The sequence below is a fragment of the Thermobia domestica genome, chromosome 2, assembly GCF_964235325.1.
Source record: "Thermobia domestica chromosome 2, izTheDome1.hap1.1, whole genome shotgun sequence".
Taxonomy (NCBI): domain Eukaryota; kingdom Metazoa; phylum Arthropoda; class Insecta; order Zygentoma; family Lepismatidae; genus Thermobia; species Thermobia domestica.
Window position 1 is genome coordinate 331,002,675 of NC_137455.1, and position 14,370 is coordinate 331,017,044.

General features: G+C 34.5%; 1 protein-coding gene across 5 annotated transcripts in view; it reads right to left on the reverse strand.

The window, feature by feature from the left end:
* Nucleotides 1–1,212: 1,212 nt before the first annotated feature.
* LOC145678698 (PHD finger protein 14) overlaps nt 1,213–14,370 on the reverse strand; it is a 101,886-nt gene continuing 88,728 nt past the window's right edge. For all 5 annotated transcript variants that reach the window (XM_081749111.1, XM_081749112.1, XM_081749110.1 and 2 more), the window contains exons 16-17: nt 8,782–8,890; nt 1,213–2,456 (exon numbers count right to left, since the gene is read on the reverse strand). In XM_081749111.1, the coding sequence (XP_081605237.1) occupies nt 2,433–2,456; nt 8,782–8,890 (133 nt within the window). In that variant the 3' untranslated portion in view covers nt 1,213–2,432. The remainder of the gene's footprint in view (nt 2,457–8,781; nt 8,891–14,370) is intronic.

Genomic DNA, 14,370 nt, shown 5'->3' on the forward strand with positions numbered 1-14,370 from the left:
TTGTATATCTTAATACAGCAAATGTTTATTTTTCTATAATATCTTACTCACGCGACGGAGACCCCGATATTTCCCCTTGCGTACGCCACTGATCCGAGCAAGTACAAATACAGGGTGTGAATGGACTGTACCGACAAACTGTAAGAAGTGATTCCTCTCATCAAAATAAGAGAAGAGTTTATATGGACCTGAGAAGAAAAAGTGCATAGTTTCTGAACTAGGACTGTCGAAAATCATTGGAAAGCTAAATTTCAACACGCTCCGTTTCGAATTCGAAAATCCTGGAGTGAGGGGGGAGTGGGATTACGTACCAGCGTAAACGAAGTCGTACATAAGCGATCCAAAAATGTATATTTCCAATGGGTATACAAGGGATTCCGTACAGGGTATAATTCCCGGACATGCTCTCAACAGAATTTTCAGATGTGCTCTGATTACAAGATGGATCCAAAGTGGGTAAATGGTAAGTCTTGACAACAGTGGATACAGAATGCTTCGGCAGGACGCCACCAGCGACACGGTTCCAAGTGTTCTGAATAAAACGTGCTGCGATGTATTTTGTCTCAGAATATTTCACGTTTTTTCCACCCATAAGCGTGAAACAAGACATCTCTTCACTCGATATTCCGAACATGAGAGAGACTGTGGTGCTGGTGTTCCCTGCCGCCGAGATATTCTGTGTTCACTGCTCTCATGACTTATCTCTTATCTGCTTGTACCCACCTTGAAGTCAGAGAATATCTGAGAGTTCTGTTGAAAGCATGTCTGGAAATTATACCCTGTACAGAATTTCCTATATATCTTGGACCTTGATGAAATATGCATCTTTGAATTTGTACATATGACTTACTTTACTCTGATATGGACCCCCACTCCAAAGTTCTTCGAATTCAAAATAACGTGTGCTGAAATTTAGCTTTTCTACAATTTTGGGCAGCTTTAGCTCTAAAACTATGCAATCTTCTCACAGGTGCATATGAGTTTTTACTTTGATGTGCCGAATCACCTCTTCTGGTTTTCGGTATAGTCCATTAACACCTTGTATATAAAAACTAGTTTGATGGCATCGAAATCATCTAGTATAGTTACTTCTTTAATGGCATCGAAATCACCTAGTATAGCTACTCAGTATATTACGAAATCATGAACATTTTTAAAACCAAAATCAAGTATTGTTTATTGAAAACAAGAAAAAAGAAAATAATTCAAGGATTCGAATGCAGTTATAATATATATTTTCTTGTTTTGACTTAGAACAATAAAACCTTGAAAAAATATAAACAGAACTTTTCTTTCTATCATAGCAATATTTTTACAAGTAGGAAAAAATGTAGACACAAGAAGAATAAACATTGTTTAACTAGATTGAAACTTGGATTTCTAGATTTCAATTAAGTTCACAAGAAATAATTACTATTACAGTTTTGCTTAGACAGCATATATAATTTTTACTTCAGGAACTTTCTACAATCTTTGTCCCGTGCACATAGGTATACTGACGTCACTCTTTAATAACCTATATATATTCGTTCTCTGCACTGGATATATTTTAAGTAGAACTATACATCGAATATATATCAGTTTATTCTCTAATTAGTCCAGTTTCTTCTTATTTAATATCACTGTATCTAGTATAAGACTGTTCTTGAGGACGCCATGTATATCTTGGACACGATACTTAAACTAGGACGAATTCCTTTTCAATTATGTTCCAGACATATTTAAAATTGGTTGATGAAAAGAACGAGAACAGTACTGTACTTTCCACCAGCATCTCCAACACAACAAAAATCTGCAAATCATCCCTCTAAGTTTATCTATCAGTGAAGGTTTTTGTTTTTTAAGTTAAGTTCATAGTTTCGTATGTCTATTCATCATTTAGTTTAAAATCGTTTACTATTATTTTTTTAAACACTTATTCCTAGTTATGTATATTGTTATCACAGTGCAATGTGAAACAGAAAAGCTAAAACTGAAATCAACTTCAATATCCATTTTGAATACACTTTCAGTCCACTTAAAAGCCGCTGATGCATAAGTTGTTAAAAACAATAAACACATAAAAACTTTTATTTATCTTTGACATGTGACCACAGTACAGGAGATACTGGAGATGACAGCACTGACAGAAATCGAGATTTACACACACACATATATACATATGTGTAAATATACACCTAACATTGTATAAAAAGCTAGTATATACCAAGGTACTTATTTTCCCTGACAAGATATTAATACACAAATACACTTCGCAAAGTCATATGATATTTCTATAATAACTAGCTTTTCGTATTTGACATTGTGGCTTTATACAAGTATAGTTTCAAATACTGTATTTATCTATTTATGCCATGCAACATAAACAAAACCTATATAGGAAAAATGAAAAAAAAAAAAAAAATCCTTGCAATTCGTCCTCAGCTTCTTTTCTAATCTGATTTTGAATCTGTATCCTGCAAAGAAAGATCATAATGTGAGAAACATTTCATTATTATTCTTTATTACTATGTAAAATATACACGTAAGTTCAAAGAATCATTAATAAATTCTCTGATTTATTTTAAAACATTATAACTTGTTATATCAAAGAAGTATATACACACAATTGAAACTAACCGAATTTAAACTTACAAAAATGCCCAATAGTCGTAACAGCATCGCAGCCACACATAATACTTACCTCGCAAGTTCGATATTAGCTGATAATGGCAACAAGAGTCGAACAAAGGTATACGAATGTAAACAAAATGTGCGGCTACAGACGTAGTCGAATGGTAGGGTCGAGGTGAAGCGTATAACACAACAGTGTTATAGTGATAGTAGTATCTCGTCAAAACAAAGTAATGTTAAGCAAACACTGTGATTGCAAAAGCTGATATTCCGTCATAAAGGTATGCAAGAAGCTTCCCTGAGTTTGAAGAAAGAGGCAGAGAACATATCAGCATTCTTGCATGATGAGTCGGTGGAATGTACAGTATTGTATATTCTCATCTGTGGTCACAATGTGCAGTCTTGTTAAAAGAATTTAGCCATTCATATTTCTTTGAAATGCTATATTTTAACAACAGTACTTAGGAAATTCAAATAGGCTGTCTTTTAATAAAGATCTCAATTGACCTAAGAAAATCAACTCTTGTTTGATTTACTTTCAAGTGTGGGTTAAGAGTACATGACTTTTCAAAAAGAGATGGGTGGTCACTTTTTTAAACAATACTGAACATGGGGAGTGCAATGATCACGACAAAATGTGTATTAAGTAAAAGTGATAAAGAAACGTTCAGCCATCTAGTTCATCGTTCACATCGAAGGAATCAATTCCGTCAGAAATGGCGTAAATGACTATCGTTATCCGATAAAAAGGTACACTCATAATGAACAATTACGAACAATCGGCAGAATTAGGATTGTCTGATGTTTTAGATAAACTACAGATATTCAAGAGAAGACAACTGTTACAAAGACTAATATTCACGAATTTCAAGAACACCTATGATAATTTGCAAAATGTGCGTAATTATGAACATACTACGTTATGGTTCAAATTGCATGTGACACTGCTTACAGTGATTTCCTGGCAAGCAGTGACCGGATGTAAAACTTAAGGCAATGCTAGAGAATTCGAAGATGATACCAACACCGATATTTCACACAAAGTGGCAACTTAGAGACGAAGAGCAAACTGCAAAATCAGCCTAGGCATTTCTAGATCAAGTGACCAACTTACTCCAAAGTTCAGTAAGGAATTTATCTTCATTGCCGAACAATCAGGATTTGAAAAGGAATACATAGGAAAAGGGTTTATGATAGTCAGATGTAGCAAGATAATGTATGCGAAACAAACAGCAATATCATAACGCATCTGTTTTCAATTATTGGGGTCTGTTAGTTCGGATAACAAACTGTCTGGAAAGTAATTTATTATGCTACGGTAAGTTGAGATTCTCTGCTTCCTACAATTCTACCTCGTGCCAGTGAGCTAGCAAGGACCCTACTATTTCTCCTTTTATTCTGTTATTTGGGAAAAGAGAAACTTCACTCTTGAAGGTAAGAGTAAATAGTTAGCTTGTAAGACACTAATGTTGAGTAAACTGAACTATAAAGTACTAAACATCGACCAATAAGGTGGCTACCATCTTTAATTTTCATACTCCCGATGTTGGCATAACGAGAAACACTATATTAGATGATGATTGTGGGATTTTTTTTCCCATTCAATTTTGGTACAACAAGTTATACTGAACTTTCCTGTTTGTTGTATTTTATAATACCTAGTCTCGTTGTTTATCCAGGTTGCTTTTATCTAGATCTAATTTAGAATCCTTGGTTCTGATAAAATAGGTTCAAATAGGATTTCTATTAAGGAGGAAGTTTTGTGTAAAATATTAATTTGTTTTATAGTGTGTTTTCAATTCTCTTAGGTATTAGATCAGTATTGTGTTAAATTTGTAATGTGTTCATATGTTGGGTTAAGCTGTTAAAGCCTCAGACTAAAAATCCTTAATTTTTTTAAGTCTAGATCTAATGTCAATGTCTCATTTTGTCATACACATGTAGGTCGGTCACAGTTGCATATCTGACCCTAGTTCACCTGTTCATTCACATAATAACTTTTGCGTTCCCGTAAAAAGAAAAAATAATTGAAAACTTTTTGGTGATTTGATTGCTACTTTAAAACCTTACTTTTCTGGGATTTTATATATTCAGTATGAAAGCCTTGATCATTTATCACTTACTTTTTTTTTTTTTTTTTTTTTTTTTTAATCTGTGTCGATTTATATAAAGTTGTTGGGTAACATGTATTTACTATAGCCTCTTTCGGATCCAAGTGTATAAATGAAATTTAATTGTCCATCTATATTCTTTTTCTGTGATACAATTTTGTAAATTCTACGGAAGAAATTAATCCAACAACATGACTTCACTTTAAAATGATGTGCCGATATATGTAACTATAGAATTTTCTCCACGTTCACTCTGGAATTATTATTTAAATAATTATTATTTTTCTGACCAGAGTATGCATTTCTATGTTAAAAATATATTATTTCGTAACAGTTTCCATAACGTAACGTTATCTTCCTCAGACGTTAATATGTATGTTCATATTAATGTAGGCAATAGAGATATAATATTATCTCACTCATGAATATCCACAATTTAATATTATGATATCTCTATTACCTACATTAATATGAACATACATATTAACATCTGAGGAAGATAAGGTTACGTTATGGAAACTGTTACGAAATAATTTATTTTTAATAAAGAAATGCATACTCTGGTCAGAAAAAATAATTATTATCTAAATAACTATAGAAACTACAGATAGTCGATTTTCTGTATATATTGTATATTCGTGAAGTTTATTATCCAATCTAGTAATGGTTGTATCCAGTTTGTAGCACCGAAAATATTAGAATACGTCCTTATTAAATGCTGCGAAAGAGACAATAGAATGAGATAATTGTTGAAATTATTAATTCATAAAACAATAACATTAAGCACTACAAGATCAGTTTCGTTTTATTTTCTGTGATTTAACAAGAAACCTATTTATTTTAAGATTTCACATACACTGTCTAGTTAAAACCTGCATCAGCGCAAACAAAGGTAACAACAAAATATTAGCTGCTAATGGCCAACCATGTGCGTAGGAGAACGATGGAAAGTGAATACATGGTAGTACAACAGCCTTCTACAGAATATATATGATATACTTTACAAAGTAGACATCATGGACGTTTCACAAAATGTTCAAACAAACCTTGAACTTGCATTATATGCAGTGACACGCCCAAGTGATCACAAAAGTTCACACCAGCGAGATCAAAGGAGTACTCCTTATGAGATAATCGCTTAAGGTGATCAGGAGGTATTCACTCTTAAAAATGTATAAACAAACTTATAGGTGTAACATAATAATGAGTACTGATGGAAGCCGATGACATGCAACTGAATACGAACTAGTCTGTTGTGTAATTTATTTTAAAACTGGCTGTCATTGGTATAGCTGCAGACGATGCAATAATACGTTTTATAACCCGTGCAATTTATTTTGGAATTTTATGTGATAGCCGCAAATGGCGTAATAATATGTTTTATAGGCACGGAAAAAAAGACATTTAGAAACTGAATTTGTGTAATGGCTCCAGATGGTGTGAATTTCAACATCACACATTTGAATGAGGTATAGTTCATTCTGAAACAATAGAATTTTTATACGACGACCAGGAGACAAGCAACAGTAGCTTATTGTCATATTATGTGCCAAAATCCGTATTCATGCTGTAGTTTTGTTCAACCCATTTTTGCACTTTTGCTTACTGTGGCGTATATGTTTCTAGAGTTCTTGCTGGTTCACTTGCACAAGGTAGAATTGTAGGAAGAATCTCAAACTTATCACAGCATAATAAATTACTTTCCGAAAAGTTTACTATTGGAACTAATAGTCCCCCATACGAATGCAGACAAAATGAAATGGTCATAAGACGATCAAAAACTTTAAGGAAATGATGAAAGATGGATTACATATTTTCCATTGGATTATTCGAATTAAAGGACAAACCATCATAAGCAGTCACATACTCAGTACGCACTGGTATACATTCGATTTTTCTGACTTGATTTTTATTTTCAAAAAATACATCCACGGGATTTTTTCGCAGGAAAGGGCAAAGTTTGTCCTCTGGTTTTGTATTTTTAATATGGCTTACTAAGAGAAAGGATATGCAAAGTCGTACTGAGGCTGATTTATTTGATATCATCTCGGTATTCACGGTAGTATCACATGACAATCAGTAAGAACGCCAGAAACTTTTACTTAGTGGGATGTTCAAAATAAAATAAAAGAGGGTGTACACCCAGAATAATAATATACATTTTTACACAAACTCTCAGAAAACAGTATTTTTACACCTTACGTATGTGTAAAGAAATTTGAGGGAGTGTAAGGGGTGTGCAGAATACTCCCTGGACATAATATCTATTTTTACAACAGAAGTTCTAAACGTAAAGAAATAAAGAAACTACTGCAGTATTACATTCAGAAAATATTTGCTTATGCCCGAAAACTTGATACAAACTATTCATTTTCTTGTTAGGGAGAGGTTATACCCACCATTGCGGAGTCCATGATGTACCTGTTTTGCAACATGATGTTGTGTGTACTTGACAACCGAGAATAGCAGAGTACCATAGCCACTTGTACCATACTTAACGGTACCATAGCCACTTGGCCGGGGGCTCCGCGGGCAGAATGACATTTATTAATTACATTATTAGAAGCAAAATTTAGTCATAAGAACCACAACACACTTGTTTGCTCTGCGTCTAATATGCTGTTAAAACTGCACTGGAGAGTAGAGTAAACGGCATTAGCGCGGGGACCTGATTGGGAGCAATCGGTCGAATCGGATTAAGTGAAACGTACTTTCTTTTAGGATATACATATTTGGAAAATGGAATACCGTTAGAAAGATTAATGTTACGTATATTCCAGTCTACGCTACTGTTGTAGGTAAACTGTTTGTTTTGTAACTAACATGCATTTATTAGATGTATGCATATGACTTGCTGGATATTTCGACAAGTGAAATACATTGGTTTATTTATTAAACGAAAAAAATATTTATTCAAAGTATTGTTCGTCGTTAGCTACAACTTTCGTCCATCATTCAGTTAAATGACAGATTCATCGCTGGAAGGCTATCTATTTTGTGAGACTATCCATCAATCAAGGAATTTTTTCACTTCTTCATAAGAATTAAAGCGCTGTTCCGGAAATCCAGCGAACGAAACAAATGGTAGTCCGAAGGGGGTATTTCTGATGAATACGTGGAGTGGGGTAAAAATCCCAGCCCAGTGGTTCCAACGTTTTCGGGACAGGGTTTGCAGATGTAGTCGAGCATTGTCATGAAGGAACACACCTCTGCCCCTATATTGACCCATTCTGTATGTTTTCCTTCGAAGCACGGTTCCAAACCACTAGCTGTTGTCGGCAGTGGTCTGCAATAACAAACTGACAGCTTCAAATGCAGACTAAAGTTTTCTTCCCATGCATATTGTGTTTTGCTGGAGATGTTCATAGCTGGACTGGATCAATCTATAGTTTTTTGCGTTTTGCGTCAAAATAAATCAAGTTTTCATCGTCAGTAACAAATTAATAAACAAACGGCATTTTTCCCTAGCAATCAAAATTTGGCAAGTTGTTTTTCTCTTAATCAATTTTCCTTACTTTTGTATGTTTCCTAAGGCATGAAGACGCCTGGAAACAGCTGCTTCATTAAATTGTAATGCTTCCGCAAGCTGTTTTGCTTTTGAGACGAATCTTCACCCAGCAAGGCTCGCAATTCGTCTCCGAAGGTTTTCCATGTTCTTTGTCCTCAATACTTAAATTGCCAAAATCGACATCTTTAAATGTTTAAACAATCGTTCACACATGCTGACTGATGGATTATATTTGTTGTATGCTTCCACAAGCATACGATGGGCTTCAGGTGAACTTTTCTTTACAAAAAGTAGTGAAGTGAAAATTCCCATAAATGATGTTTTCCGAAACAAATGTGGGCATTTTCACAGATAAAACAGAACATATTTTTGATATCCCGATCGAATGACTTATAGTGTGTTTTGAAGCTGACACATGTACCTCTTAAATTCAGATGATGCCATATTAAACAAAATGTCTGTGTAAGAAATAACATCTAACGGTAATCCCGCAAGTCATATGCACACATCTACTACATTGTCTCATCCTCTACAATACAATCAACTTACTGTTGGATCACAGTCTGCGCAATGCCAAGAATATCCTCGTCGTTTCGGAGATTTCTTCACAGGAGGGTCAAGACAAGTAAAATGGAAGCATCTCTGACATTCATCACACCTGTATCACAACAGAAAATTAAAAATATTAATTTACAAGAAAAACCAAGGATTCTGATAACATTTAAAATAAGTTATTTCTTCTTCGATCAGGATCAGATACAAGCATCAATAAACTTAAATCGTAATTGCCTTGCTCTTTTTGAATTTAACGTCTCACGATTACGCACCAAGGCTACGGGAGACGGGAATGCTGAGATGGATAATCATGATGGAATGAAGCGGGAGGAAATGGAAGAATCCGAGAAAACGCACACGGTGTTTGTCTATCACAATGCCCATTTGACATAAGTTGGGATTGAACCAGGAACCCCACGCGCCAAAGGCGAGCGCTCTACCATGACCCTTCTCGGCCCCACTTTGTTCTTCTATATTCTGTCCCCCCCCCCCAAAAAAAAAAAACGCAGATGGCTGTCAGCATTGTCAAAAAAAAAGTTTTAGTGGAGATAAGATGTATGGAAATTGATTACATAGGATATTGATAAATATAAATAAGGTGGTAAGATAGTGAACCGACAACCGAAGGAAGGGATAATATACATGAAATTACACAAAAATGTCTAATGAATATGAGTCGGAAGCGGCACCATTTTACCGTGAGAGGCATTCAATACGGCAAAGGTGCTGATATAATGCTAAATATGTCACGAACGTGGCAAGATATCACTGTCGGTACAAGACTTCACAGTAAGTTGCACCCGACAAACGCAGTGACGAAAGCGGTTGCTGCGCCACGGGATCTCTACAAACAGGTAGAGAATCCCCAACAAAAAGTAGTCAGAAAAAGGGGAAAACAAAGTATGGTCAGATCTACAAATAGTGACAATGTACGAATGGAAGCCTCAAACACTATGCAAAGAATGATTCACGAGGGCTGACAATTATAGTTCATGCTACTGACAAAGGGATAGTTCATGCTACTAACACACGAGATGCTACCATCCTTGGAAAACCAGCACAAAAAGCTCGTTGTTCTCGATCATGCACGCATATAGCGTTATGAATACACTTTCTTCCACAAAATTTTAGCGAAGAAATCAAAATGTCCTCCCCTGGTATGGCATGTAATTGCAATTTACCAGTAACTCATCTTAAGGTGCATTTGCCCCTGCCTTGGGAGGACACTTGCAAAAAAAAGACTGGTTACGAACAGTGCGCCGATAGAAGCAGTATAAGGCGTGTGATGCGGCGCTGTGCAGTGGCATCTGACGGAAGATTTGATGAGGAGCACGTGTTACACGCATTACTCAGATGGCATGTCTATTTTCTCAGCACGTTTTAAGCGGGCAATTAGACCTGACCCAGCAGTAACTGCGTTGCTGTGAAGATAGATGAAGAGAGAAGGTTGTAGAACGGCTAGAGAGAGAGAGAGAGTGACACCATATCTCGGCTACAAGTAATGGAGATGGAACTGCATCTATTATTGTTGACGTTCGCCATATTGGCTCCAGGTTCAAATTTTTTAATAGGAAGGAGCATCTGCAAAATTTTGTGGTAGCTTTTTTTATCACAAACACACATTCGACGTTATTTTCAACTTATCTCCAAAATTGTTACTTTCAGTGTTTATTAACTTACAATTCTTTCCAAACTTACCAGATATCTTTGCCTCAGATCGTATACCGTAAGTGCATTCGAAAGTTTGGGTCACAATTTAATATTTCTCAATTGAGAGTAAATGGTTACAAGTTATTTAAGAGTGATGCGTTAGTTTGTGATGAATATTATGTTTGTAGAGTTTGTTAAAAGAGTATTTAATAAAAGGCTTAATTAGAAAGAAGCTGAAGCGTTTAATATGGATGATAGGAAATTAAAGTTAATAACAATTGTAAGGCCTGCAAATACTCGAAGCAGATAAGTGAGATATTTTAATTTACAATTAATGGAGACCATTTAAAGAACGAACACAAATTGAATTTATGTTTAGACTGGAAAATTAATCACACATAAGAACCGATAAAACCAAGTGGCTGAAAACAATGAAGAAGCAATCGAAGTTGGATATGTTGTAATTAACTGGCTTTAGAAGAATTTATCCGCAAAACTAATCAAGTTCTTAAATCGCATTGGAAAAAATTTCGAAGATGATAAACCTGTCAATCCCTTAATGCAGCATTTCTCAAACTCTCTTCAAATTAGGTTTATTTTTGTTAGTCAGAATTTCTACAGACTATCCTATTCCTGTCTCATTCGAAAGCAAATTTATATATATATATATATATATATATATATATATATATATATATATATATATATATATATATATATATATATATATATATATATATATATTTCTTTATTTATTTATTTGAATGTTTTGAGCTTATACCAATATACTTATATTTTTTAAGTAGAATTAACTAAAATTCCGTTAACTTTATACTGGTATCAATAAAAGATAATACTACTTTTTTTAATATAATTGAAGACTACCAATAATATTTAATAGTAATAAATGTATTGTATATAAGCTATCAGAACTTGTATAATATTTATGTTATTAAACTGTATAATGTATTATTTGTATGGTACATACGTACATGTTTGAGATTCTCAACTATAGTTTGTGATAAGCTGTACACTAGGTTTTTTCACCTTTTTGACTAATGCTCAGTGTAAGAAAATCACAAGGACAGACCTCGAAGACCACTTGTGGTCTGCTGACCACAATTTGAGAAACGCTGTTTTAATGGATTATTCTTGGGCTGAATCACTGTTTTAAAGACAAGATATGGTTAATGGTGTTGAGCTCGATGCTGAAACACAATTTTTGACAGAAAACCAAAAGAGGAGAAATTCAGAGACCAAAAACAATTTTAAGTTTATGAAGCACAGATTAAACGCTGAAAACAGATTTGAAAGTAGAAAGCCAAAAGTGAAGAAACAAGCTAGAGAAAACAACCAAGACAAAAAGAGGAATTCAGAGAAAAAATTTAGGAAACTGGACAAAAACGAGGAAGTTAGAAACAGACAGGGGAAATCGAAGCAAGCCAAATTAAGTGAGGAATTCAGCGACAAGCTAGTGCAACCAAGAGCAAGATAAGGACTGGTTGAAGGCAAGTGGTATGCAGGGCATGAGGTTGAAGGTAGGAAAGTACCCAGACAGTTGGAACAGATATTAAGTTGAAAGAGTGGGCAGATAAGAATTGGGACTCAGATAAGATACTGCAAGGACTCGGTGTACTAATGACTTTGAACCTTAAGGAAGATGGTGATAGTGGTTTGAAAAGAAAAGGAAGAGAAAGAAGAAAGAAAAGAAGTTGGAAGTGTTGACGAAAGGAAATAGTTTGACGAAAGGAAGACAATTTAATATTTTGTGATGATGTTTACCACAGTTTCAAGTTGTTTTCAAGATTTCGGTTAAAGACTAAACAGTTATAAGATATTTAAAAATGATAATGTTAGTTTGTCATGAATATTATGGTTGTACAACTGTTAAGAGAGCAATAATAGGCGCTAACTAAAAATAAAGATAGAGAATTACATACAGATACAGAAAATGTGGATGATACAGAATTATGATCGAAAACAACTGCATGAGATTACCTGGAAATACTGTAAGTTAATCCAACACGACATTTCCATTTACAATATATCTAAGCATGAAATTCTCATGACTAAATTTGATGACTCAGGTATCGTGAAGCTCCTGCTATTATGTATTTGCTTCGACGAAATTACTTTCGTTTTAATGTTTGTTTGCTTTATTAATAACTAATTAATCCTATGGCCTATAGAACCCCGAGGTTCAATGCCGCGTTCACAAAAGCTCTCCATTGACTTTTATCCTTAGCCAACAGGATCCAGTTTCTATTTTGTATTCCCATTTCTGCGAGATCTATCTTAATGTTGTCTTCCCACCTGCGCCTAGATTTCCCTAATGGTCCTTTTCCGATGAGACTTCCAGTTAAAATTTTGAAAGCGTTTCTACTTTCTTCAATTCTGGCTATATGACCTACCCACATAAGCCTCCTAGATGTGATGACCCTAGCAACGTTTGGTAAATGGTATAAATTATGCAGTTCCTCGTTATGAAGTTTCCGTCATTCCCGATTCCCGTTCCTTTTGGGTCCGAATATTCGTCTCAGGATCTTGTTCTCAAATACTTTCAATCTACGTTCTTTCCTCAGAGCAAGGGATCATGTTTCGCAACCATACAGTAGAATAACAGGTATGATTATCGTTTTATATATTTTAAGCTTCAAATTCTCCGACAGAATTCGCGACGACAAAAGATTTTGAACTGAATAATAACACGAATTCCCTGCTTTTAATCGACATTTAATTTATTGCTGAATATGGTTTTGCTCTATTAATACTGATCCTAGATATTTGAAAGTATCCACTTTATGAAAAGTATTATTTAATACTTTGATGCATCCATAATTTGTATTACGATCCCGACGAACTTCTATGTATTTAGTTTTCTCTGTATTTACTTCTAGTAAACCCATGTCCCTGCAAGCGTTTAATAAGACCTCTGCATTTCTTTCTATTTTCTCCTATCATTCTCTATTAAATTTACATCACCAGCATACGCCATAACCTGATGAATACCATTCAGCTATAGGCCTTTGTTGCTATCTTTGCTTCATTAATTCTCAAATTAAATTATGTGATATAAAGGAATACCTTGCAAAACGCATTCAGCTGCTTCTAAGAAACGTTCACGCTATGCAAAACCGCGTTCTTCGAAGTTTATTTACAATTGCCTTAAACTGAATTTGTTCATCACAAAAAGCTATAAAGTGGGCCATTTTTCTTGAAACTTCCATGTAATTTTTAAACTAATACATTTAAAGAAACGATAAAATTTCGTATGACTCACATACCGACAGGGAGACATTGTTTGAAATACTCTGCAATAACACCAGATTAATGGTATTGCCATCTTGAAGCTGTATTTTTCAAATGGCACTACGCCAGGTTATTACATATTAAACAAAAGCTTACAATACTACACTTGTCCTTCAGTGTTACACACTATGAACGCTTCAATGTCTCAAACATGTTTTCATTTACAGAACAAATTTTGGAGGCTTCTACAACAGTAATAATGCACGTGAGATGGGCGGGGAAATGCACATCCAAAATACATTACTGTCGGATGGTATGATCATGATATGATGTATTTCGAATAAACAGGAAGAAAAGTTGCAAGAGATTGAATATTGGACCTTTATAACGTTTTATTTCGAAAAAGTGCTGAGATAAGTATCACATCTACGGATTTACATGGCTAGCAATATACGAAGTAATCATAATGGATTTACAGCAATTGGATATCTCAAACCGTTCAGGAGATATGAACACTGGTAAAATCTGCAACAGTGTTTAAAATAATTTCAAGAACTTGTTATGATAACAAGAACCAAGAAAAACGGTGTTGTGTTATAGAAAAAGGAGAAAACAGCAATCATTTTTAAAATTTCCTACCAATAGTTCATTTTAATCAGTGTAGCTACCCAAGAAACACTATTC